The sequence below is a fragment of the Carlito syrichta genome, unplaced genomic scaffold (genome assembly GCF_000164805.1).
Source record: "Carlito syrichta isolate Samal-C Ts95f unplaced genomic scaffold, Tarsius_syrichta-2.0.1 Scaffold147818, whole genome shotgun sequence".
Classification (NCBI taxonomy): Eukaryota; Metazoa; Chordata; class Mammalia; order Primates; family Tarsiidae; genus Carlito; species Carlito syrichta.
Genome location: NW_007091914.1, coordinates 8,272 through 34,596, shown reverse-complemented (window position 1 = coordinate 34,596; position 26,325 = coordinate 8,272). Strand labels below are relative to the sequence as shown.

The following is a 26,325-nucleotide window of genomic DNA, read 5'->3' as shown; positions in this document are numbered from 1 at the left end:
CCTGGCCTCACCCAGCCTCTGCCCGTGGGCTTGTTTCCGGCTGCCCTTTCCTGATGGTGCGGGGCCTTCTCCTCCTTCTGTTCCCCCGGGAGCGAATAGGGTCTGGCTCCTCCAACCCTCTGGTGGTAGGAGGTAAACCTGGCCTCTGTCTGGGGCCAGGGGTGACACTCTCTCTGTCCCTGTTTGCAGACTACGTCTACTTCGAGAACTCCTCCAGCAACCCATACCTGATCCGAAGAATTGAAGAGCTCAACAAGGTAGTGCGAGGCTCGCTAGCGCTGGGGAGGGAGTGGAGCCCACCCCATGTGAGAGAGGGGAGGAGGCGGAGCCACCACCTGCTCTCTCGGGGCTGTGGGTAGCAGGCTGCCTGTCCTCTCCTGATCGACCCAGGGAGAGTATGTCGGATGAAACAATGCCCTCACCCACCCCGGGCCCAGAGTGGATGGCACGCTGGGGCTTTGGGGGTGGACCTCAAGGCAGCCACTGTCTGCTTGGGCCTTGAGTGACTCCATGCACTTGTCACTTACCTCGATCGGGGTCTCCTTTGAGAGACCAAGGGAGCCCTCGTGACCTGACTGCGTGTTTGGCCCATGGATGCTGGGTCTGTTGGGACCACTGTGCCCTCGGGAACCCAAACAGAACTGAATGATTCTGAGACCAACCAAAGGCAGAAAGAAGCAGCACTTAGTACCCCGAGTGTGACTGTCCCCCCAGTCTCATGGACCCTGCCAGACTCTTGGTGGCCCCAGGTGGCTCCTGGTGGCTGGACCTGCTGGGCTGTCTGCTTTGCCCTACAGCCCCACAGGGCACGTGGTCTCTGCATGAATGGGGCTGCCCTCCTCCCAGTTTGTGCTGCAACTGCTGAGAGTCATTGGCGATTGGTTGGCGCTGTGGTGGTGCCCATGCACTGAGGCCTAGAGCACCAAGAACCCACCCAGGGGAGCTCAGACACAGGGGCCTCTCCCCGGCTCTTCCGTGCCCCTCCGCCCTGCTCGGCTCTGTCTTCAGCACAGGAAGCAGGTGGGCTGGGTGCCCTGCATTTTTCCCTCCCTCGCTAGGAGGCCTCCTAGCAGGGTAGGAGATAAGGATCATCATCAAGAGCAAGTGACCGACATGGAGAGGGGACGTTGCCACGGTGCCTCCTGATAGGGGACAAGGACTCCCATCATCACATGGCCTCTGCCCCTCTGAGATTGACCACTCATTCCCTGCTCCTTCTGTGATCTCCGGGTTGGAGACTTTCCCAAGGACCTTGGGGTGCAGGCAGGTCCCCCTGCCCACTGTAGATAGGGGCCCCGGCAGAGCCTGGTCCCTTCACAGACCCCCAAGCCTTCCCATGCGTCTGGAGCCCGCAGCCCCGTGGCTGCTTCCTCCCCTCCTCTGGAGCAGCCTCCTCCTTGGGAGCCTTGTGGTTGTTAGTGCAGGCGTGGGGTGACCTTGGTGTGCCTCCCTGAGCTCAAGCTAGCCATGAGAAGCTGCTTTCTGGGACCTCAGCCTTGGGGTCAGAGGGGTCGGAGGGTGGCAGACAGCAGCCATCTGTTCACACATCCCAGTAGCACAGACTTGGGCTGTGAGGAAACTGAAGTACAGAGAGAGGTTCCTCCACTGGCAGGTGGTATGGCCAGAGGGAGAGGTGTCTGCTGTGCGCCCCGTGGGTCTCTACAGTGGAGCTGCAGCCAGCAGGTGGCACTGCTGCCCCCCCTCCCCCCCCCGCTGGTGGCGGGCATGGGTGCCTTGAGGGCTGGCCTGGCTGAGTGCCATGAGGGCGACCCGTGGAGGGCTGTTGGGCCCAGACCTGCTTCTCCTCCCCATGCGCAACTTGGGATACAGTGTTGGTCTGTGTCATGGTGGTCTCTTCCTTCAAGGCTGAATGCAGATGGTGCTGACTCCTGTGTGAGCCCCTGCCTGGGGCCACTTGGCTACCCGTGCCTGTCGTGGTCATGACATACCCATGAGTGGCTATCAGGTCGGGGTGGCAGAGTGCCAGAGGCCCTGGCTGACCTATCACAGTGCCAGACACTGCCCATGAGAGCTGCAGGACCCCGCGATGGGGTACCCACAGCAGTGGGAGCCCCGGAGGCATCCCCGTCCTGACCGTCCTCTGACCTCAACACCCTCAAATAGCAGGAAGAGCCAGGAAGAGCCAGGGCTGCACCCAAGGATGAGGGAGGTGGGAGCAGATCGGCGGAAGGGAAGGGCACGTAGAGACACAGACAGACTCAGTGTTGAGCTAAGCAGCTCTGTGTGGCTGTGGGTGGGAGGAAGCCCACTCCGGACTGGAGCAGCAGACTTGGGGATCAGCCCAGTGAGCACAGCTTCTGTGGGGACTGACGTGGATACATCCCTTGGTTCCTGGGCTCTCCCCGACAGGCACCCCCAGTCCTTGTGTCCTCAGCTCCCAGGACCCCAGCAGCGAGGCTTCCACAATGCCGAGTTCTAACCACTATATGATCACGGCCAAAGTCTAGGATGGTGGCACTCCTGGTGTCAGAACACAGCTGCTGTGTACTGCCTAGCAGGATGCCAGTCCCACTTACCACCGGCAGTGAGGCCGTGAGTGCCACCGAGTTGAGATGTCCAGGAGGCTCCTGCCTCAAGGATGGGTCGACACGCAGCAGACGGGATGGGGACAGGAGCTGAAGCAGGGAACTGATGATGGCGAGAAGCAAAGCCGGACCTGCTGACGTCCCCAAGAAGGAGATGCAGCTGAGATGTGGTCAGGGAGCTCGCTCGCTCGCAAGAATGCCCAGGGTCAGAAGTAAAAAGTAGAATTGGAGGTTTGTGATAAAACTGAGGATGCCCCAGGGATGGGAAGACCAGGAGGGAAGAAAACCAGACGATTGGAAACAGGCTAGGGTCCAGCACCCACCAGAAGGAATCACGGGAAGCAAGACCTTACGGAGAGGATGGCCCAAGAGGCACGACCTCCCAGCACAGGAAGTCCCTTCTGAGTCCTGCTTGCAGCCGTTTTCACATCTGGGCCGGTGATCAGGTGTGAGCCCAGATGGTGGAGCTGCCACACCTGCCACATGGCATTCCCCCTCTGCTCCCCGGCTGACCTTGCATCCTGAGGGTAATGGGCATTTCCGTTTTTCCACCTGCCTGGTCCTTCCTCAAGATGTGCCGCTGCAAAGCTCTAAGGATGTGCACAGTCCCCATGGAGGCCCCTGGAGCTGGCTTCATCGCTTGCTGTGTCCCCAGAGTGGGACATGTGACTGAATGGGACTGTGGCACAGCCGCTTGGGTCCACGCAGATGTGAACGGATGATGGAACACATGACCGAACGGGACCGTGGCATGGCTGCCCAGGTTCACCAAACGTGACTGGTCAGCAGAGCACGTGACCGAGTGGGACTGTTACACGGCTACACAGGTCCACACAAGCATGAATGGACAGAACATGTGACCAAGTGGGACTGTGGCATGGCCGCTTGGGTGCCCATGGGCGATGGAATACGTGATCGGATGGGACTGGCATGGCCACCTGAGTCCACATGGACATGAATGGACAGCAGAACATGTGACCAAGTGGCACCATCACATGGCCAGTTGGGTCCACACCGATGTGAGTGGGCAGTAGAACACATGACCAAATGGTACTGTGGCATGGCTGCCAGGGAGCACAGGGACGTGAACAGATGGTGGAATACACGACCAGTTGCAACCTTTGCACGGCCACCTGGGTTCACTTGCATGTGAATGGACAACACAATATGTGACCAAGTGGGACTGTGGCACAGCTGCCCGGGTGCACTTGGACATGAATGGACACTGGAGTGTGTGACCTAATGGGACCATGGCATGGCTGTCCGCATCCACATGGATGTGAATGGGTGGTGGAACTCTGACTGAATGGAACTGTGGCATGGCCATATCGGCCCACATGGACATCGGTGGACAGAGGAACATGTGACTGAGTTGGATCGTGGCACAGTCACCTGGCTCCACAGGGACGTGAAGGGACAGTGGATCACGTGACCGAGTGACACAGAAGGGGCACACAGCCCAGCCCATGCAGGCGACTCCACCCATGAGGATGCCCACTCCCATGTTTCTCCAAGACCGTTTTGCTGTGTGTGACACGTGGTGAGATGCGGAGCAGCCCTGGGGGCTGGAGTCACAGCATGTCCTTGGATATGAAGATCCCCTGGACTCCTGTGAGCCCCTGGGGCAGTATCTCACTCCATCCCACGACTCTGCCTTGCAAAGTCGCAGTTGGAGTACACAGGGCTGTGGCTCCAGGATCTGCACCGCCAACTGTCTACGTGGCTTCCAGAAGGGGTGGAGGCGCAGGGGGCCCTCCTGATGTGCCCACCATGGTGCCAGCTGGAAGGAGGGCTGGGTTGGGGCAGGGCAGGATTTGATGGAACTCTGGTCACTGCTGTCCCTGAGGACTCTCTGGGGACAGGCAGGGCCTGGGGGGATTACAGGGCCCAGGTTGGGCACTGCCCAGTTGTGAGAATGGGTGCTGAGTTCCTGGGGTCCTGTCTGGCCTGGTGGGCCTTTTCCTGTTGGGACCCCTGCTGTTGTCAGGCGCTCACTGGCGAGTTCAGGGAAGTGGGGCTCCAGATGTAGGATGAGGCCAGGGCTGCCTCCCCCAGGGTCTCGGCCAGCCCAACCTCGGAGAGGTTGTGTGTGACTGTTCCTGGCACCCATGGACTTCCACACACACGATTTGCTCCCTCTGTAAAGCACTGTTCCTGAGGTCCCCAGGGGTGGCACAGCTGCGCCCGAGTTGAGGCGGGGTGGAATGGACAGGCCGCGCACCTGGCATGATGGTGTCTCATGTACCTCTGCTTCTGTTACAGACGGCCAACGGGAACGTGGAGGCCAAGGTGGTGTGCTTCTACCGCAGGCGTGACATCTCCAGCACCCTCATTGCTCTGGCTGACAAGCACGCCAGTGAGTCCAGCCTGCCCAGGCGGGATGGTGGGGCGGGGCGGGCTTCCCTCCCAGGGCTCCAGGGTCCTAGCTTCGCCGGGGTGCCCTCCACCCATGCCCTTTGTTCCCTGCTGTCTCCTGTACTGGGCGCATGTCCCTGCCAGGGCCTGTGTGCAGGTTGCCAGGTGCGGGACTCTGACTTAGTGTCCTTGCAGGCTGGGGATGAAACCCCCATGTCCTTGCCAGTCCCCCCCAGTTCTGTTTTTACCGTCTCCCTGTGGGATCATGTTGTAGGGTGTGGCTAGGTGTCGCTGGCGTCATGGGAGGGCTTCCTGTCTCTTGTGACTGCTTTTGAGACTCTTCTGATCATAGGGCCTGATTTGGCCAGCAGGGGTGAGGGCCTGGGGGGCTGGCAGGGCTTGGGGCCTGAGGGGCCGCGCCCCAGGCTGTACTCTCCTGCCTTGCTTGTTCGCATGCTTCCGAGAGGTTCCTTTTGGCATTCTGAGTAGTGTCTTTGGGAGACAAGTCTCCTCTCCCTGTTCTTTACAATTCCAACCTGAGTCTAGTTGGAGGGGCTCTTGTGACCCACTGGTGTGAGAATCAGGGGTCACTGAGACTCGTGGACCATGGCCTCATCCTCGCCGGAGTCCAGCCTCTCTCCTGGTGGGTCTTGTGCACTTGGGGTATGTCTCAAGGCCAGGACTGCCTGAGCCGGGGAAAGACTGCTGGCACGGATGACAGCACCGACCACACGGGCCCCACATGCCCTATCAGCCATGCTCACGAGGGGCGGGAGGCCTGGGGGAGGCAGGTGCAGGGGAGGTTCCTGTCTGTTGCTCCTGACTGATCACTGGATGGGCCCTGAGCCAGGCAGGGGGCTGTGGTCTCTGGGGTGTTCCCAGAAGGTGAGGCACATGGCAGCCCCTGGTCTGGAGCCTGGGCTGGCCGGGGTCGCCTTCTTATTGTCCCCAGTCTGCTCATGTCACTGGGTGGGGCAGCAAGGCCCTGCTTGTGGACACCCACAGCCCCAGCTCCTCGTGAGGGGTCCACCGCAGCGCTTGAGCAGCATGGCCAGCCCAGGTGACCTCCCCTCCCTCAAGGTCATCAGGGTGGGAGAGTGCCTCTCATCCACTTGGCAGGCTCCTGGTGCACTGTCAGTGAGGCTTGGCTGGGAGTCAGGGGCAAGGTGCACACTTTGGAAGGAAGCCTTGTCTCCCACTGCCCTGCCTGATGACTGGAACCCTTCCTCGGTACCCAGCAGGGTCCCCTGGGCCTGGGGGTACTGTGTCCCACACTTCAGAAGGCCTAGGCCAGTGGCTTAAGGGAGCCATGGCCCCACGGACCCAGGTACTGCCATCAGGAGGGCCTAGTAGGGAACTCCTAGCACACCATGGTTCTGTGATTGGAGGTGTTGGGCAGCAGGTTTTCCAGAAAAGCCTTGGGGCTGGCGGGACAAGGCCAACGCTGGTATCCAACCTGTACACAGGCCCCTGGGTTGTGCTTCTGTGGGCTCAGGGTTGGCCATGGGTGCCTATGTGGCAGCCAGTCTGCTGCCCTTTCAGGGACTTGGAACAATCTGGGCCCCCGTCCCACCCATTCCATCCCACGGGGGTTGCTCTTGATGGGTCCTGCAGACCGTCTCTCCATCACATGTCTCTTGTTGATTCCAGGGCCCCACATCGGGGCAGGTGTGGGGGCCCTCGGGGAGGTCTGTGACCCCGCAGGTTACCACCCCCATTTAGCCCCTGGGGCAGAGAAACCAGCTCGGCCATTCTTTGGGTCTGGGACTCTTGCCAGGACAGGGTGGTAGGGCAGAGGTTAGTGTCCTTCCTCAGAATCCTCTAGAGCACGGTGTGGGGCTCGGGAGAGCTCAGCTGGGGGTGGGGAGGAGGATCCTGGTGGGGGGGTAGGGAATAGCCTGGGTGGTCACTGGGCATCCCACTCGGGCCACCCAGACTCAAGGGGGGGGTTGTGCTGGCCAGCTCCACTTGCTGCCCGCCATCCCTGCCCTGTTGAAGAGCTTTCTAAGGAACTAAAGTGCCTTCTGACCAGAGCCTGGTGACCCTGAGGCTGGAGCCATGACTGTGACAGGCTGTGCCTGGAGCCCCATCCTCGGGCCCCTCCTGCTGCTGCTTGTTAGGGTGCTGGCCAGTGGGGGGCTCCCAGAGCCCCTGTAGGTTCTGTCCAAGATGGGGGCTGCTCAGGGCCCCAAGGCTCGTGCTCTGACAGGCCTGGACTGGTCTCTGGTTGTGTTGCTGGGCACAGGGAGAAGTGATCACCAGCTAGCTTTCAGCTGGGCCTGATGGTGGGGTCTGGACCCTGTGATGTCTCCGAGCTTGGGGTGTGGTGTTCACCTAGTCCCAGGGTGTGGGGCTGCACTGCCGGGACAGGGCTGCCCTGGTTGACCCTGGCCCAGCCTGAGTGGAGAGTCCAGGGGGCTCCTCAGGGCAGATGTGGGCCCCTGGGCCTGGACAGGGCCCTGGGATCCCTCCCCTGCTGCACCTGGCCCAGGGTCCCCGAACTTCCCGAAGTCACCACTGGGAGGCAGCAGAGAGCAAGCGGCCTGATGGGCTGGTGGGGTCTGGGGTCTGGAGGGATGAGTGGCCTGGAGCCTCCCATGGCAGCTGGCGCTTGGCATGCGTTGGGGGCAGTGGGAGCACCACTTCGCACCCCATTTTGGGGTCTGGGGTGAGCCAAGGGTTTTGTTCTTGATCTCAGGGTAGGGGCAGTGGCATGCAGAGGGCTTGGGCTCTTCCTGGCCAACAGAAGCCCTGGGGTAGGAAACCCCACACCACTGGCCCTTTCTGCCAGATGACGCCCCTGGTTGTCTCTGAGCAGGGTCCTCTCCTGGCCTGGGTGGGGGCAGGGGTGGTCTGGGGGAGTGGGAGCTGTGCAGGTTGGGGCCTCAGCAGCTGGGCTTGTTTCGGTCCTGCCCAGGGCTCGGGCACCTGCTGGGTTGGTGACCCTGGTGGGACATTGAGACCTGGGTGGTCTCAGCCCTGCCAGGGGGCCTATGGCCCCCATGTTTGCCCCACTCTAATCACGCAGCCCTTGGTCTGGGCCCTGGGCAGGGAGAAGCTGTGGGCGCTGGCTAACCCTGGTGTCTGGGCACTGTCTGTCTGTTATATAGCCCTGTCAGTCTGCTATAAAGCCGGACCGGGGGCCGACAACGGCGAGGAAGGTAAGAGCCAGCCTCCGTGGGGAGGGTCCTTGTGGCGTGTCCCTAGGCTGGGTGGCAACACTGCTGAGGGCAGAGTCTGGCAGGCCGCCTGCATGCCATGTCCCCGGCCTACCCTAAGGGTGTCCTCCTGGCACAGGGGGGTTTGCAGCGGGCTGCGTGGGTCGTGTGGCTGCAGCTGGGGCATGGCCTGGTGGACAGGCATCTCAGCTGCCCCATACTGGGCATGTGCTACGGCAGGCTCCTTTTCTTGCCTGCTGCTCTGAGGCTTGGGGAGAATTGTCCTGCTTCCTCTTATGTCCTGACACCCTGGGGGGTCTGGGCCTTCAAGGTGCTTGGGCTTGAGTGGGTGCCGGAGCATCTTGAGGGCACTGGCCAAGGAGTCACTTGGCTACCGCAGGCTGGGGCAGCAGGATGGGGTCTGGCAGCAGGAGGGCCAGGGCCTGGACGGCCTCCCGTGCTGCGGTGCCAGGAGCCCTGCACAGTGGGTGGATGGGGTGGGGTGCAGTGAACCAGGGGCCTCACCTGGTGCTCTGTGCAGCGTGCTGACAGGGCTTCTCTCCTGCAGGGGAGATCGAGGAGGAGATGGAGAACCCAGAGATGGTGGACCTGCCCGAGAAGCTCAGGCACCAGCTGCGGCACCGGGAACTGTTCCTCTCTCGGCAGCTGGAGTCCCTGCCCGCCACACATATCAGGTAGGGCTGCGACACCCCCCGCCAGGACCCCACCAACCGCCTTCGCCCCTCTACCCGCTCATCTTCTCTTCCAGGGGCAAGTGCAGTGTCACCCTGCTCAACGAGACCGAGTCGCTCAAGTCCTACCTGGAGCGGGAGGTGAGCTTGGCTCCCATTGCTGTGGCTGGCTGGGGGGTCCCATCCCACCACTGTAACCTCTGCTGGCCAGGAGCAGGGACGCTTCCTGTCTCACTCGGCCCTGGCCGTCCTGTGAGGAAGTGGAGACTGCATCCTGAGGGTCACATCCAGGTGTCTTTGTGTCCACTGCCCCCCACCCCATGCAGCCAGGGCCCTGAGTGTGGGGCTTGCCCCCTTCGTGCTTCCACCACCTGCCCTGGGGCCCACATCCCTCCAGCAACCAGTATGGGAGCTCTGCCTCCTCGGGGATAGAAGCACTCCTACCTTCCCTGCCAGGATTCACAGCTGGAGCAGGGACCACCTGGCCTGGATCCTTGCAGGAGGCGTGGCTGCCTCCAGGAGCCATGGGCAGAGGCCTGGGTGGGCCACCTCCTCTACCCAGGGTGACCTCAGGGCTGCTTGCATGACCTGAGCACTGCAGCCATCTGGGGCAGGTGATTCTTATTTGCAGGCTGCCTGTGCGTGGTAGGGCATCACCCCCGGATGCTACTACCCCCGAGTTGTGGCAACCAGAAATGTCTCCAGACATAGTGCCATATGTCACCGAGGCGCAGTCACTCTGAGTGACAGCAAGGGTTTGTGAGAAACGGCCAGTGGGAAGCTCAGATGTCCTGAGGCCTTATTGGATCTGAGCATCAGACTGGCCGGGTTTGGGCAGGGACCGTGTGGCTCCAGGCCGGGGCTATGCAGGGACCAGGGTCAGGCAGGGGCCATGTGACTCCCAGTGGCAACTTAGCCTCGCCCATGTCTCTACTGCCACCCAGTGGAGCCTTGCGGCCTGGACCACTCCCCCACCTCCATCGTGTCACTCAGCCCAGGCTCAGGGTGCCCGTCCCCAGGGTGCCCTTGGGCCCTCTCTACACCGTGGCCATCGGCACTTTGGGACTGGCCCTGCGGGATCTAGAACGTCCGCAGCATGTCTGGAACTCAACCCCACACTCCTCACCTTGTCTGGCCTGGGCCCCTTTCCTGTTCACAGCCTAGAAGCAGATGGTATGAAGGGGCCATGGCGCTTCAGGTGGGCTGCGTGGGACAGTGTGGTCTGGGCAGGGGCTGGAGGGAACTCATGCCTGGCATACGGGGAGGGGCAGGGCTGTGGTGGGACCAGCTTCCCGGGAGGCTGGAGCTAGAGCCCAGAAGCCCCCGAGTGTGGGGAACAGAGGCTGTGGGCGCTGCTGGGAATGTGTCTGGGGAGTGCAGGGTGCCATTGTGGTTTGGAAAGACCCTGAGTGGCAGAGTGAGGCGAGGGGGACTGCAGAAGACGCGTCATGAACACGGACACGTGTGTCAGCACCAAAACCGGCTGAGAAGCCCGTCGTGCCAGGAATGGCGGCACTGGCCTGCAGGTGGTGACGGGGCACGCCTTGGCAGCTGCCTTCACACACCTGTGCAGGAAGTGGAACTGTGTGATTCTTAGGTGATGGATGACACTGACTGCCAACTTGGCTGTGGCCCTGAAGCCCATCTGCTGAACGGGGCCGCCGTTCCCCATGTGTCCTACCCAAAGTCTGAGCACATTTAAGGAGCTGGCAGAAGTAGATGCCATTGGCCCTCGGGGCCAGGCCCCTGCCTGGGCCTGGAATAATCCTCACCAATGAGGTTCCAGTAAACACAGACTCAGGGTGGGCATGGTGGCTCACACCTGTAATCCTAACTCTTTGGGAGGCTGAGTCAGGAGGTTTGCTTGAGCCTAGGACACCATAGCAAGACCTCATTTCTACAAAAAATTAGAAAATTAGCCAGGTGTGGTGGCACACGCCTGTAGTCCCAGCTACTCTAGAGGCTGATGTGGGAGGATCACCTGAGCCCAGGAGGTTGAGGCTATGGTGAGCCGTGATCATGCCACTACCCTCCAGCATCCTGGGCTGAGACCTCAACTCAAGAAAAAGAAACTCCTTTTTCTTACTAATTTGAAGAAATACAGTAAGTCTCCTACATGTGAACAAGTTCTGTTCCAAAAGTGTGTTCTTAAGTCTAACAAAGTTAGCCTCGGTACCCAGCTAACACAACCAGCTGTATAGTACCGTACTGTAATAGGTTTATAATGCTTTTCACAAATACATAAAAAGCAAAAAAAAAAAATTTTTTTTTGTGTGTGTTGGAGTCTCACTCTGTCACCCAGACTGGAGTACAGTGGCTACTCCTGGCCACCGCAGCCTCGACCTGCTGGACTCTGGCGATCCTTCCGCCTCAGCCTTCCCAGCAGCCGGAATTATAGGCATGCGCTACCACGCCTGGCTGATTTTTTGATTTATTGTAGAGGTGAGGTCTCGCTGCCCAGGCGGGTCTCGAACCCGCGGGCTCAGGCAATCCACTCACCTCAGCCTCCCAAAGGCACGGGATTACAGGCTGAGCCACCGAGCCCGGCTAAAAAAACAAAAACAAAACATTTTTAATCTTAAAGTACAGTATCTTGAAAAGTATAGTAGCAAAGTTAGACACGTGAATGAATTTAAGCAATTAGACAAGCAAGTGCACGCTCATATCTTTAAAGGTCACAACTTGAAGGTTCATATGTCCCTACATGTTGTAGTGGCAGGGTCTGGACATGAAGAAGCAGCTTGGAAAATGGACCAGATGGAGCAGGAGCCACAGGGGTAGCACCCCCAGGGCAGCTTTGCCCTTCATCAGGAGGGTGAGGGCCCCTCAGTTGGCCCTGTCCATGTGGGGAGTGCGTGTTGTGCTCGTGTTCTGAAGGTTGCCGTCTGAGGAAAGACAGGAGGAGGTAGTTTTAGAGTAGTCGATGGGAGATGGGATGCGGGTTGGAAGAACAACCCAAGGAGTCAGGGAGGACACCCAGGAAGGGGCAGGTGATGGATCCCCAGGCACAGAGAACACAGGCAGGACTCCAGGACCAGGCAGGGCAGCCTGTTTTTTAAGAATTGTCATTGGGTGTAGTGGCTCAAGCCGGTAATCCCACACTTGGTGAGGCTGAGGCGAGAGGGTTCCCTGAGACCAGCCTGGACAACTTGGCGAGACCTCATCTCTGCAATAAATCAAAAAATGAGCTGAGCGTGGTGACTCATGCCTGCGGTTCCAGCTACTGGGAAGGCTGAGGCGGAAGGATCGCCGGAGCCCAGCAGGTCGAGGCTGCACTGGCCGGGAGCGGCCACTGCCCTCCAGTCTGGGCGACAGAGTGAGACTCCAACTCAGGAAAAAAAAAAAAAGAATCATCAAAGCCAGCTCCTTGCAGCTTCCAGGGCACATAACTACATGTTGGGACACAAAATGCTGGGCGGGCTGTAATCCCAGGACTTGTGGGGAGGTCGAGGTGGGTGGATTGTGGAAGCCATCATATCCCACAAACCCTAGCCATAGGTCCCTGTCGAGCTTTTAAGCGGCTCTCCCTTGGTGGAGTCTGTGCAGGACCTGTCTGCTTCTTGGTGCTTGTGTCTTCTCTTACCCACTGCCCACTAGTGTTGTGGGCAGGCCCGGCTGTGTGGGAGCGTGGGAGCTTCTGTGTCCTGTGTCCCGACCTGGCGCCAAGGTCCCTTGGCACTGCTGACACGTAGTCCATGTGTCTTCTAGGACTTCTTCTTCTACTCGCTTGTCTACGACCCACAGCAGAAAACGCTCCTGGCCGATAAAGGAGAGATCCGGGTGGGAAACCGCTACCAGGCTGACATCACCGACCTGTTGAAAGAAGGTAGGGACGTGGTGCAGCGCAGCCCCTTCCCTCTGCCCTGCCTGTGGGAATGAGGTGTCTGCGGCTGAGCCTGGGGTGGGGCTGTGTCTCTGCAGGCTGGCGCCTCTGCGTCATCACCCATCCCTAGACCCTCCCTCCCCTCCCTCATGGGGGCCTCGGGGTCCTGGGGAGGCCCCAGAGCCTCAGGCAGGGCGTGTCCCTTGGCTGGTGCCGGTGCTCTGAGATTTGGTTTCCTTTGATGGCTGTTGTCAATATTCGTTAAAGCTTTGTCTCCGAAACTCCTGTCTGAGTGACTCCGTGGGCACTCTGAGCCTGGCCTGTGGGTATCCCCCTTGGGTCCTGCCAGGGCCCAGGGATGTGGCCCTGGGCTCTGACCCAGAACAGGAGGCAGTCTCCCACCCTCCACTGATCTCAGCAAGCCCCACAGGACATGCTGGACTTACTTCTCTCCTTCTCAGCAGTGCAGGCACACTGGCAGCTCCGCATGGGCATGGGCGGGGGGCATCTGGTTTCAGCCTTCAAGGGGGAGCGTTTTTCTTGCTGCCTCCTTTCCGCCCACACGGTGTCTCCTCTGGGCCAGGGAGCTTCGTGCGTCTCTTTCTGGTGTGGAAGATGCTGGTACATCTGCAGGTCTTGGGGGCAACTGTGTTCAGGGTCACTGGGCAGGTGCGTAGGGCCACTGCCACTGTCCGGGTGCTATGGGGCCGGAGTCTAGGTTCTGGATTTGGGTCCTCAAGCCACACAGACTGGTTCTGGGCACGTGTCTGCCCTTGGCTGTGGCCCCTCCGAGTAGCTGTGGGTACATGGAAGGAGCTCTGGGGTGATGAGCTGGCACCTGGCAGCAGCCCCGGCTATGCCATGTTCCCTTGATGTCCCTGGTCTAGACACCGCACATCCCAGGGCCCTTCCCTCACCCAGTGTTGCCCTGTGGCCACCTCCACAGGGTAGGTGAGGGATGTTTAGTTTCTGACAGTGGGAGCTTCGTAGCTGCTGTGCTGGGTCCCCATTTCCCATGGCCGAGGTCTAGCCTTGGGTCTGCGTCCTCTTGTTGACGAGCTCATCCCTCTCCATTCACATGTCAGCAGGGCCTCGACTTCCTCCACCTCTCCTTGTGGCTTCTCGTGATGAGCCTTGGCTTCCAGAGCCAGGCTGCCCGCCAGCCACATAGCATCTGTCTCGTCTGTGGACCGTGGTGGTCAGCAGGGTCCGTGGGTCAGTACTGGCCAGGGCTCCAGGCCAGCCCCTCTTGCTTGGCTCATACTTGAGGGCGTGCAAGTGTGGGGCTTCCTCACTGGCCACCACGTGGGGTCTGCTCGAGCTTCATGGGGACTCACCCTCCCATGTGAGACCGCAGACCTGGGTTTTCTTCTCACTCCTGTTTTGGCCTCCAGCTAGACAGGGATGTTGGATGAGAGACCAAGCCACTGACATATCTGTCCTCCCTCCTTGTCGCTTTTCTTATGATGTCGTGTTCCGTATCCTCCGTCTCATCCTCTTGCTTTCTCTGCCGATGCATCTTCCCCTAAGCGCGCTCTACGAAGCGCCCAACTCCCTCCCTTTGTGGCCTTGTGCTCCTTCTGTGGACATCCGAGGCTGTCGGCTTCCGAGCTGGTCCTGGGCATTGCTAGCCTGTATCTAGTGGCTGCCATTCTCAGTGTGCCCTGCTCATGGGGAGACTCTGAGCCCGTGGCCTCAAGGTTGCTCTGCAGCCCGCCACCTGTCCCCCAGCCTGGCCAAGGGTGGAGGACCTCGTATAGTGCTGATCCCCAAGGACCCTCAAAGGGAAGATGCTTTATCTGAGATGCCACAGAAAGGACCCGGGGACTCTGGGCGAGACGTGGGCTTTATTCAGGAACCTAGGTGCAGGGAAGGCCTGGGAGCAGCTGCTGCCCACAGGGTCATACAGCATCTCGCAGAGGGCAGGTGGGCATTGAGCATGGAAGAAGCAGTGTTTCCAGCACAGGTACAGTGTGTGAAGGTGCTTACATATACGTCATGTGTACACAAATGTCTGTGAATTCTCTCTAGGGTGGTATCTTAGTATTATAATGAACTATAGGTGAACTCAAGGTAACTAAAAGTTATGGGCATCGATCCTGGTGGCCCTATCTGGTCTGAACTCAACTGTAACCAACTGTCCCAGGAGGGGCGTGTGTGATGCTCACACACACAGCTGCAGTATGTGGTGAGCTGGAGGAGGACACATCACTCGGCCTCAGCAGGACCTGCTGCCAAGGCCGAAACCTCCAGGTTGGCCACCTCAGGTGCTTGGGGCCACACCCATGGTGTGCTCTTGTTGCCACTGTGGTTGCAGGTAGTGGCAGCAGTTAGGACCAGGAAGCCCACGAGAGCTTAACTCACGAGGATCAGAGAACTAGGGGGAGCTGAGGTTGGAGGACCTGCTGACCATCTGGGGCCTAGAGTCCTGGGCAGACTGTCTCCAGGTGGTGTGTGCAGCAAGAGACCACATCGAGAGGCCTCAAAACCTTGCTGTCATACAAGTCCCACCCTGGAGAGTGGGCTGGAGCTGAGGGCTCGTGCCCGAGCATTGCTGCCATGCAGGAGCCACCATCCCTGCAGCCCTGTGCCTCTTGGTTCGAGGATGCCATTTGGGGTGGGGGTGATTGTGTGGCTTTCGGGACCAACCCCCATCCCCATCTCCTAGAGTTCAAGTCCCTTTTGAATGACATGAAATTGCACACCTGCCTCTAGGGCATTTGAACTTACAAAGGGAATCGACTGTGCTGCCCAGTAGTGAGAAGACAGGCCACTGACACCTCTGGGCTCAGCCACCTGCCCATCACATTTCAGCCCTTAGACCCTAGGCCCGGTTGAGTTTTGGGACCCAGCTTCCCCGGAGCAGCCCTGAGCAGGGCAGAGGCTACACCAGGCGCCAGCATAACCCAGCAAGCATCCTGCAGCCAGGCTGGAAGCAGCCCTGGGCCCTTCACCTCCAGGGCGCCCGCAGCATTGCCCCTATCTGCTGCGTGCACCTGCTGCCCGGGGCTACCCCCGACCCCGTCCTCAGAGTCTGACTGGGTGCTGTTTCCTGGGGGGTCATGGGGCCTGACCTTCCCTGGACGCATGGCCCAGGATGTCCAGCCCTTGGGGCAGGGGCCTAGGCCTGTGCTGTGTGGTGAGGGACAGATGTTTTCTTGGGGGACTATCTGCTGTGTCCAGCCCTGAGAGCTTCCTCTGTGCATGTCCTATGGAGGGTGACCCCATGCCTGGCCCGCCTCAGTCAGGAGCTGCACGGCCACCTAGGGCCCTGAGAGGAGCTGGTGGGATCTTTTGCAAAGCATGAAGTTTGATACCCAACACTGAATTATGAATGTGGCTCTCGGCCGGAGAGTTGAACAAAGAACGATTGTGGGATTCCTTCTCCATGTCCTCCCCCGAGAGTCAGGGCCAGCCACACTCAGAACACAGGTCCCCCTAGGGATCTTTGTGAGTAAAAGGTGGTTTCGTCAGAAACTCGGTCTCACTGATTCCAGCCAGTCAAGCAGTCTCTTCCTCAGCTCCCAGAAGATCAGAGACAGCCGGACAGGCGGGGACCCCATGATGCCAGAGCCCACCTCTGGCCATGCGAGGGTTGGCGGGACTGGGGCCTCACCTGGGTGAAAGGGGCCTTAGCCCAAGGTCTTTGGGAGATGGCTTGTGTCCTGTTGGGGTGCTGCAGGACCCCTGCTGGGGAAATGGGGAGGGGCCCACGGACCTGTTGTTTCTCAAAACATCTTGTGAACCTTTAGTGTCTCAAAAAACTTGATTGGCACTTACAAACGGGCCTTCCCGCCCTCTTTTGGTTATAGCTGCTGCTGGAGCCCCTCCTGTGCATGCGGCAGGCCCTGCCACCTTGTCCTCAGGGTCCTCCCAGGGTGGTGCTTTTCCACAAGTGAAAGTTCATCCATGCCTGACGGCACGTGTGTGTGTGCTGCAGTCTTCCTCTGGCCTCCCGCCCTGGCCTCCCTTCCAGGGCCCTCTCGGCCCTTCCCCAACCTCAGCAGCTCCTGGGGCCCAGGAGGAGGGTCTTGACCCCATTATCTGGGTACCCTGACTCGGAAGGGCCTTGCTGGGAGCCACTGGGATCTCATGGGTCATTCCTCTTCTTGGCAGGCGAAGAGGATGGCCGAGATCAGGCCAAGCTGGAGACCAAGGTATGGGAGGCCCACAATCCACTCATGGACAAGCAGATCGACCAGTTCCTGGTGGTGGCCCGGTGAGTGCCTGTCTGAAGCTCTGGCCCTCCTGCCCTTGAGTGGGCATCGAGGGCCTGAAGCCCGTGGGCCCTGCCCTGAAACCCCCAGCAGTTCCCAGGGCCTCAGGAGGGTCCAGCCCAGCCCTTCCCTGAACAAGGAGCTGTAGCCTTTGAACAGCTCCAACTCGGGGAGCTGAGCCTGTGCACCTACCCTCACACCCCCCAGGCCCCAGGCCCTGACAGGGCTCTTCCTTGGAGCTGGACTAGGACTAGGCAGAGGTGCTCTTCAACTTCTGGCCTGCCCAGGGTGGAGCGGGATGGGGCAACTGTGGGAGGTGGGTGGACTGCTGGGGGCGAAAGCACCCCAGGGAAGCTTCGGCCAGAAGGGGCTGTGTCCACCTTCTCTGCAAACAGCTTTAGAGAGAATCCTAAGAATGTTGTGTTTCGGGGTTCCCTGAGGTGGCTACTGACCATGGTTCCGTCAGACAGAGGTCTTAGGTTGGCACCAGGCTGTATTTTCCCATTTCTGTGCCCCTGGACATATGCTGCATCGGGCCACAGTCGGCTGCTCCCTGCGACGCCCACAGGATTTGTGCCCAGTGCCTGTGGCCTCTTTGGTCCACCGACATCTAGGAGCCGAGCCCTTACCTCTGGTGGTGGTGAGCGCCGCCTGGGTTCCGACCAGCATGCTGGACAGAGCCACCCCTGCCTGTCCTGTGCCACGGTCAGCGCATTTCCTCCTCCCCAGCTCCGTGGGTACCTTTGCTCGGGCCCTGGACTGCAGCAGCTCCGTCCGACAGCCCAGCCTGCACATGAGCGCCGCCGCCGCTTCCCGGGACATCACCCTGGTGAGTGGGTGCTGGGTGGAACCTGAGGCGGGGACGGCCACCTGGTGGCTCCGTGTTTCTGCCTTCTGCCTGGCCTGGCGCCCACCTGGACACATGGGACTCTAGCCTCTCCTGGTCCTCCCTACGCTCTGCCAGCCCATGCTGTGGGGTGTGGGGAGGGGCTTGCCGAGTAGCAGGGACATCACCTTGAGGCACTGAGAGGAGCCACACCTCGAGTGCAGGAGGAGCTCCCAGGCCTGGCAGCCTGCTCATTGTCCTGCCGCCTCCTACAGTTTCATGCCATGGACACGCTGCACAGGAATGTCTACGACATTTCCAAGGCCATCTCAGCCCTGGTGCCACAGGGCGGACCAGTGCTCTGCAGGGACGAGATGGAGGAGTGGTCTGCGTCGGAGGCCAACCTCTTTGAGGAGGCCCTGGAGAAGTACGGGAAGGACTTCACGGACATTCAGCAAGACTTTGTGAGTACCGCATGGGGCAAGTGCAGCCAGGTGGGCCCCATGCTTCTTTTGGGAGCCTGCCCAGTTATAGCTGGACCCCAGCCTCCGCAGTCCCTCCCGCCTTGTTGAGGCTTGGTAATAGGACCCTGAGCTCTGGCCAGCTTCATCTGTGGAGTACACATGTGCGGGCGCCAGTGGGACTTGGGTGAGGGAAGCTGCAGTGTGACCAGGACAAGGTAGGGATGGGGTTCCTGTGGAGATTCGGCGACTGCCCTGGTCCCGTGGCCCCAAACCTGTCTTTGTTTTGAGCTAAGCAAAGCACTCACTCCCTGTGTGTCCGTGTCCTCTTTAAGTGTTGGCTCAGGCCAGGCGCAGTGGCTCATGCCTGTAATCCCAGCACTTTGGGAGGCGGAGGTGAGAGGATTGCATGAGCCCACGGGTTCGAGACCAGCCTCGGCCACATGGCGAGACCTTGTCTCTACAATAAATCAAAAAATTAGCTGGACAGGGTGGCACATGACTGTAGTTCTAGCTATTTGGAAGGCTGAGGCAGAAGAATCACCAGAGCCCAGTGGTTCGGGGCTGCAATGGCCATGAGCATGCCACTGTACTCCAGCCTGGGTGACAGAGTGAGACCGCGACTCAAAAAAAAAAAAATGTTGGCTCAGGAAGCCAGCAGAGTCCTCACGTGTGGGTCTGACCTCCTGGCACCCCCACTCTGGAATTCCACTGTGGTAGGGTCTGGGCCCATAGGAGACCCCAGCCTTAAAGCCTCCCATGGGAGGAGCGCTCAGCCTGTGCCGGCAGGGGACCCCCAGATTTTGGAGGGAGGAGCACCCGCATCTGTGCCCATAGGGGACCCCCCAATCTTCTGAGGGAGGAGTGCCTTCTGTGCCCACACGGGACCCCCCAGTCTTCTGAGGGAGAAGTGTCCTTGCAGCCACCGTGGAGCCAGTGGGCTACCCTCAGGAGAGCAGCATGGCTGCGGGGCAGAGTCTCCTTGCTTCCTTCCCAGCACTTGGAGAGGCTGAGGTTGGAGCAGTGCTTGAGCCCCGGAGTTTGAGATCAGTCTGGGCAACAGAGCCAGACCATGTCACTGTAAAAATTCAAAAAGTTGGCCAGGCATAGTGACACATGTCTGTAGTCCTAGCTACTCTGGAGGCTGAGGCGGGAGGATTACCTGAGCCCAAGAGGTCAAGGAAGCCATGATTGTGTCCTTGCACTCCAATCTGGGTGACAGTGTAAGACCCCCAACTCAAAAAAACTTAAAAGTTTAAAAATTAGAAAAATGAAGGGTTGGAGTAGAGACTGTAAAGAAGGAAGCCATAAAGTTAAATTACTTAACCCAGAGAAGAAGTTTTAAGACACTGGGGGTTATGACCAAGAGTGCAGCTCTGAGAAGTGACTGACGCAGGTGAGGTTGTGGGCTCCACCTGTGGCGGGACACCTGGCCTTGGGCCCGGCTCCTCCCCTGGGGTTGTGGCGTTTCAGCATCTGGTTTGGGGGACCTGCCTCTTGGCTGCCCTCTGTACCCTCCTGCCAGGGGGGGCTTGACCATGGCAAGCACACTCTGGCCTTTCCTTGGCACCCCCATCTACCACCACTGGTCTTTGTGCCTGCCTGGGCCACAGCCCCGCTTCTGCCCCATGTGACATGTCTTTCTGTCACCCCAGCTCCCATGGAAGTCACTCACCAGCATCATTGAGTATTACTACATGTGGAAGACCACTGACAGATATGTCCAGCAGGTGAGGTCACACCTCTCCCCGGCCCTTTTTCCCTGGGCCTCTTACCCGTGCACTCCCTGTCATTTGCCAAGGGCTGGCAGAGAGGGTTGCTTCTGAGCCCCCTTGGCTGTGTCCCCCCAGCTGCCGCACTGGGCATCTGAGTTTTGTGAAAATTGTAGGATAACTTTTCACCAAAGTCTTTCCCAGGGATGTAGTCTGTGGATGGTGGTAATCTCCCCCGCCTGGGCCCCCTGGTTGACCTCTGACTCTCTGTTTTCTTTTAAGAAACGCTTGAAAGCTGCAGAAGCTGAGAGCAAGTTAAAGCAAGTGTATATTCCCAACTAGTAAGTGTGATTTCCACAGCACCCTGTTGTTCCCTGGGGGGCGCTAGGACCAGATGGGTTCCGAGGAGGTCCTGGCTTGGAGGCTGGGAGGCAGGAAAGGCCCTGGATGGCCAGGTGTGGGGTGGCTCTGGCCACACAGATGAGTGGACACAGCCATTACCCTGGCCTCCTGGTCAGTGAAGGCCATCAGGATCCATACCCATGTACCTGGGCCTCGAGCCCTGTGGGAGCTACTTCTGGAACCTCAGAGGGGAAAAAGGCCCCCACGAGGCCAAGGGTACAAGGATGTCGGCCTGGATAAGGGGCTAGCCTGTGGCTCCATGTGCTGCAGAGATAGGCCCTGCTGGCATGTGTTTCCATGACCCCTTCCCCTTCTCTGCCTCTTGAAGTAACAAGCCAAATCCGAACCAGATCAGTGTCAACAACGTTAAGGCCGGTGTGGTGAATGGCACGGGGGCGCCAGGCCAGAGCCCCGGGGCTGGCCGGGCCTGCGAGAGCTGTTACAGTAAGTGCATAGGCGGGTGTGGCGCGCGGAGCCCTGCGGGGCGCTGTGGAGCCCTGTGTTGTCCCGGGGTGCTGGCATGGTCCGGTCTGGGAGGGGTCCACCGCCAAAGGGGTCATATCATCATGGGGGTGGTGGGGTGAGCCTCGGAGCGCGCGGTACCCTGGGGGCGGGCGTGGCGGGCGGGTGACGCTGTGGGTACTCTGACATCGCTGGTTCTGCTTAAGAATCCGTCTATTTCCAACTTTGTTGTCCGTAGCCACACAGTCTTACCAGTGGTATTCTTGGGGTCCCCCTAACATGCAGTGTCGTCTCTGCGCATCTTGTTGGACATATTGGAAGAAATACGGTGGCTTGAAAATGCCAACCCGGTTAGATGGAGAGAGGCCAGGACCAAACCGCAACAACATGGTAAGCAGGAGGTGTCCACCTTGCCCACCGCGGCCGGCCATGCGTGCCCGGCCCCCGGTCATGGCGCTGTGTTGGGGCGGTGCGCCCCCTTCCGCAGAGTCCCCATGGCCTCCCGGCCCGGAGCAGTGGAAGCCCCAAGTTTGCCATGAAGACACGGCAGGCCTTCTACCTGCACACCACCAAACTGACGAGGATCGCACGGCGCCTGTGCCGGGAGATTCTGCGCCCATGGCACGCTGCGCGCCACCCCTACATGCCCATCAACAGTGCGGCCATCAAGGCAGAGTGTGAGTCCCCTTATTCTGTCCTACTGACATTAGGGGAGGGGGCAGCCTCAGGCCCAGCCAGGTGAGAGTTCTACCCCCTGGGCTCCCCGTTTCCTCTTGGGCCCCGTGAGAGTACTAGGTCCAGGTGCAGGCTGGGCCCTGTTCCCCAGGGTACTCAGCCTCATGCCCTGTGGTTCTGTAGGTACGGCGCGGCTGCCTGAAGCATCCCAGAGTCCGTTGGTGCTGAAGCAGGTGGCCCGCAAGCCCCTGGAAGCTGTGCTGCGGTATCTTGGTGAGTGTTTCGGGGCTGCCCGAATGCTCTGTGAGTGACTTCTGACCTGACCTCTGCATGCGGGTGTGCCAAGCCCCCCAGCCCTCAGACGGGCATCTGGAGCTGCCCTTGTGGGGCACCCGGCTGTATGCCAGGCTCAGGCCAACTCACCAGGGCCTGGGCCTCAGTGAGAAGTCCTGGCTAGAGCAGAGCAGCTTGGTCTGGGCCAGGCATTCATGGGGGTCCTCATTCGTTTGCCAGGTCTGGGTGGGCTCATGAGTCAGCTCTGGGAGCCTGGACACAGGGGCTGGCTCACCGGCCTGCATCTGGTCCTGCAGGCCGGAGCTGGGGGCTGAGCCCCACCAGGCTGTTGCCCCACTCTCAGGAACCTGGGTGCGCCTGCCTGCTGAGGGCACACAGAGCCAGACCGCAGCAGGTCCTGGGCTCCCCTCTCTGCCCTGGCCACCCCTGTTCAGCACAGTGGGATGGGACTCGGGTGAGGGCTGGGAGGGTGACCGGGCCCAGTGTTGTCCCAGGAGTTGTGCATATGAGGACTTGGTGGAGGTAACTCACCAGGGTGTTTCCTGGCAGAGACACACCCCCGCCCACCCAAGCCTGACCCCGTGAAAAGCATGTCTGGTGTGCTGAGCAGCCTGACGCCCGCCAAGTCGGCCCCCGTCATCAACAACGGTTCCCCCACCATCCTGGGCAAGCGCAGCTATGAGCAGCACAACGGTGTGGACGGTGAGTGTGGTGCCGGACTGGGCAGGGTCTCTGCCAGGCGCGAGCCCCCCGCCGGCCCCGGGCCCTGAGGCGCCTGTTGATGCTGTCTTTTCTCCCTCTCTCCCCCGGCCCGGGCGCTGCCAGGCAACATGAAGAAGCGCCTCTTGATGCCCAGTAGGGGTAAGGCTGGGCTGCCGGCGTGGGGCCGCGGCCGCTGTCGCGATGCCTGTGTGCTGTGCTGCTGAGCGTGTCTGTGTGGCGGGCGGCCCAGGGCCCGTCCTCGGGGCAGTCCACGTGGGTTAGGCCGCTCCAGGCCCCATGCTCCCCGATGTCACTGTTGCTTGGTGAAGGATTCCCAAGCCCTGGGCCTCTGCCCTTGCCCTGTCCTGCACCCTGTCCGTGGACTGTCCTTGCATATGTGGCCCTGGTGCCCCCGCCGCCACCCATGCTGCCCGCCCTCGCGCTGTGACTGCCCGCATGCCGTCAGCCTCATTTGTGGGGCCACCCGTGCTGTGCCTGCAATCCTTCCGTGCGCCTGCCTGTGGGGACAGCGGGATGGGTCGGGGCATCTGCGTGGGCCATGGGCAACTGAGCTTGCGCACAGGCATGGTGCCTTCTGACTGAGGAAGCTCAGGTGCTCTGTGCTACTGGGCTGGAATAAGGGCTCTGAAACTTGGCCCCCTGCAGGGAGGGGAAGTATGGAGGGGACATACCAGGGTCAGGCCCCATGGGGTGCATGGGTGCTGGGCAAGCCAGCGTGGTCCTGCCTGGATCCCGCTCCCCAGGCTGGGGTGCCAGCCGTGGAGACAGGGCCAGCATGGGGACCTGAGAGGTGGCAGTGGGCAGTGGCTGTCCAGCCCATCCTTGTCTCCTCAGGACAGTTCCTCTCAGGGCTGCCTTTGGAAGACTCCCAGACTGCTGGGTGCCCTGGCAGGTTCATCCCTGTGGGGCCCACGGTCCTCAGCAGTGAGTTGAGCACCAAGACCTGCTGCCGGGTCCTTTCGCACCCTCAGCCCCACCCACCTCTGATTGGGCAACCCCTCAGTATTGGCGTTGGGGCTGCCCCATGGCCTGGTGTGGACCATGCAGGCCTGGGTAGCTATGCTTGTCTGGCCCCGCTGGGGAGTCTCGGCATGGTCTCATCAGATCCCCTCGGAAGCATCCTTGTAGCAGGCATCTCTGAGGTTTTGGTTTTGTCTTATAAACAGGACTTAGCAAGTGTGTTGGATAAAAGTCCATGTGTCCCCTTTGAATTTTCTGAATTCCACACTCTGGCTGCAGCCCTGTGAGCCATGGGGAGCCTCCTGTGGGGTTGTCCCTAGGGGAGTGCCTCAGTGGGCTGCTGGGTGAGGCCCAGTCCCAGAGAGGTCAGCCACCAGCAGGCCGTGAGCATCCTAGGCACCACTTCCAAGAATCAGGCACTGGGGGAGCGGTGGGCTAAGGACCCTCTGGATGGAGACAGGGCCTGGGAACACCGGTGCAGATGGGGTGGGATTTCTGTCCAGCCTGGGCGGTGCGAGCACTGCAAGGCCATTGCCTGCAAAACAGGCACTTGCCTGGGCCGGCTGCTGCTCTGCCCCACCCTAGCCTGCTGGCAGGCACTTGCTATCCGCTAACTCTAAAGCGTGTGTTTTCTTCCTCTGCTGTCCATCGCTCTGGTAGGCACTTACCTGGGTAAGTAGCTCTCGAGCCATGCCAGCCCTGGACGCAGGTGCCTTAAGTGTGGCTGGCCTGGACCCTGCCCCTACTCTGCCTGACTGAGCTGAACCAGCAAGTGGGGAGAAGGCTGGCCTGGCCCCAAGGCCTGCCGACGCTGGGGAGTGCCCCAAGTGAGGGTTGTTTGCAGGTGGGGAGAGGCTGGACCGGGCTCCTGTTCTTTAAGGGACAGGCCTCAGCTGAGGGGACTGGCCGGGTGCTGTGACGCTCGCTGGTTGAGTGAAGAGTGGCATCCTGTCCTCCCGGGGCTGGTCCTGGGCCACCCCACACCAGCATCTGTCTGTAGCCCTCAGGCACACATGTGTACACTCATGTTCATGGCGGGGCAGGGCGGCCAAGGCAGCCCCGCGTGGGCCCAGTTCTGGCTCCCAGGCTAGGGGAAGACTAGAACCCAGCTTGCCGCTAAAGCCCAGCTCCTGCAGTGCCAGCTGGGTCCTCACCTGCTCTGTTGGAAGTCAGGGCCCCGAGCACGTGCTGGGAGGCCGGGCCCCGGATGGTACTGGGGGCTGTAAGTGACCCATCTCCCTGCAGGAGCTTTCAACTCAGACTCCCTGGCACTGGGCAGTGAGGGCAGCTCAGAGACCAGAGAGGAGAGGCCTGGCCTCTTGGGGTCAGCAGCACCAGCCACCATATGGCTGCCTGTAGGGGGCCCATGGTGCTGTTGTGTGGATAGCTGTGCTGGGTGTCGCCTGGTGACCAAGCAGACATGGCTTCGTTTGCCTCAGCGTCATGGGGCAAGTGGGTGGGTGGCCTGTTTTTGGGGAGTGAGCCGTCGTATCCCTGACCCCTGGTCTCCTGCCTAGAGCCCAAGCTGATGCAGCCTCTGCTGGCCAGGGAGCCCCAGGGCTGCCAGGCTAGGCTGGGACTAGGGGAGCCGAGACAACCATGTGCTTCAGGCCCCTGCTAGGTGTGGGCTGTGGCCTGGTGGGGGTGGGAGATGGCGGCCTTTGGAGGTTTTTGTGTGTCCAGGGAGCCTCCTCCATCTGTGGGCCAGTGGGTGCAGGATGTGTTTCCTCTTCAGCCTCATCTCCTGTTCTTTTCTTGTCAGGTCTGACAAACCACGGACAGACCAGGCACATGGTAAGGGGCAGTCTATGACAAGCATATGTGTATTCACACATGTGCACCACACCACTCCCTGGGGCATTTGGGAGGAGGCCCAGGCTTGCCCTGCTGGACGCCACGAGGGAGTCTCTGGGGAGAGGCTGGCAGGAGCAGAGAAGGCTCAGCGGCAGGCACGGCCGTGGCCCTGCACCACACCCTGTGGCTGGGGCTGAGCAGCCCCTGGGGGTGCCCTGGGGGGGTGGGGCTCCAGGTGGCTCTCTGCGTGGTGGCCTGGTAGAAGGTGTGGCACCACGGTGTGCCCACCCACCAGGAGTTCTGGAGGTGGAGGCGGGCCTTGCCAAGGGCTGAAAAGACACGTTCCCTCCCTGCAGGGACCAAGCCGGAACCTCTTGCTCAATGGGAAGTCCTACCCTACCAAAGTGCGCCTGATCCGGGGGGGCTCCCTGCCCCCTGTCAAGCGGCGGCGGATGAACTGGATTGATGCCCCGGATGACGTGTTCTACATGGCCACCGAGGAGACCAGGTGGGGCCTCCCCGGGGCCGGCTGGCCAGGTGGGCGGGAACGGCCAAGGCATTGCTGCCCTCACCGTGGCCTCTGCTCACAGGAAGATCCGCAAGTTGCTCTCGTCCTCGGAAACCAAGCGTGCTGCCCGCCGGCCCTACAAGCCCATCGCCCTGCGCCAGAGCCAGGCCCTGCCGCTGCGGCCACCCCCGCCCGCGCCTGTCAACGACGAGCCCATCGTCATCGAGGACTAGGGGCTGCCGCCGCCTGCCCATGACCCCCGCCTGCCCCAGCCGGCCGCAGCCCCTCCCTCGCCCACTGCCCTCCTCAGTTGGTAGTGCCCCACCCCCACCTCACTCGCAGAGAAACGCGCTCCAGGAGGACCCGCGGGGAAGGAGAAGACGCTAACTTATTCCGAGAATGCCGGAGCGTTTCAGCTTTGTGTTTTCTTTCTGGCTGGAGCGGAGATGTGGGCGCCTTTGCCCTGTGCTGTGGGCCCCTGCCCAGAGGCTGGGCCCCGAGGTTTCGTTGTGTTCTGTTGAAGGTGCCATTTTAAATTTTATTTTTATTACTTTTTTTGTAGATGAACTTGAGCTCTGTAACTTACACCTGGAATGTTAGGATTGTGTGGCCGCGGCCGGCCGAGCTGCCCGGAGGGGTTGGCCCCTTGTCTTTTCAAGTAATTTTCATATTAAACAAAAACAAAGAAAAAAATCTCATAAAAAGGAAAAAAAGCCA

General features: G+C 60.4%; 1 protein-coding gene across 2 annotated transcripts; it reads left to right on the top strand.

Annotated features, from left to right (window-relative positions):
* Positions 1–191: 191 nt before the first annotated feature.
* MTA1 (metastasis associated 1) lies at positions 192–26,325 on the top strand. 2 transcript variants are annotated; one of them, XM_008050487.2, is made up of 21 exons: positions 192–257; positions 4,809–4,902; positions 8,012–8,062; positions 8,628–8,754; positions 8,829–8,892; positions 12,460–12,577; positions 16,691–16,793; positions 17,521–17,620; positions 17,893–18,081; positions 19,734–19,808; positions 20,073–20,131; positions 20,521–20,636; positions 20,893–21,044; positions 21,142–21,331; positions 21,513–21,602; positions 22,173–22,325; positions 22,449–22,484; positions 23,967–23,978; positions 25,069–25,100; positions 25,457–25,608; positions 25,691–26,321. In XM_008050487.2, exons 4-21 carry the CDS (start codon positions 8,645–8,647, stop codon positions 25,839–25,841), a joined length of 1,902 nt encoding a protein of 633 aa, XP_008048678.2. In that variant the 5' UTR covers positions 192–257; positions 4,809–4,902; positions 8,012–8,062; positions 8,628–8,644; the 3' UTR covers positions 25,842–26,321. The 2 variants fall into 2 exon arrangements, with proteins under 2 accessions (XP_008048678.2, XP_021564460.1); XM_021708785.1 differs by lacking the exon at positions 23,967–23,978 and having other exon boundaries at positions 25,457–26,325.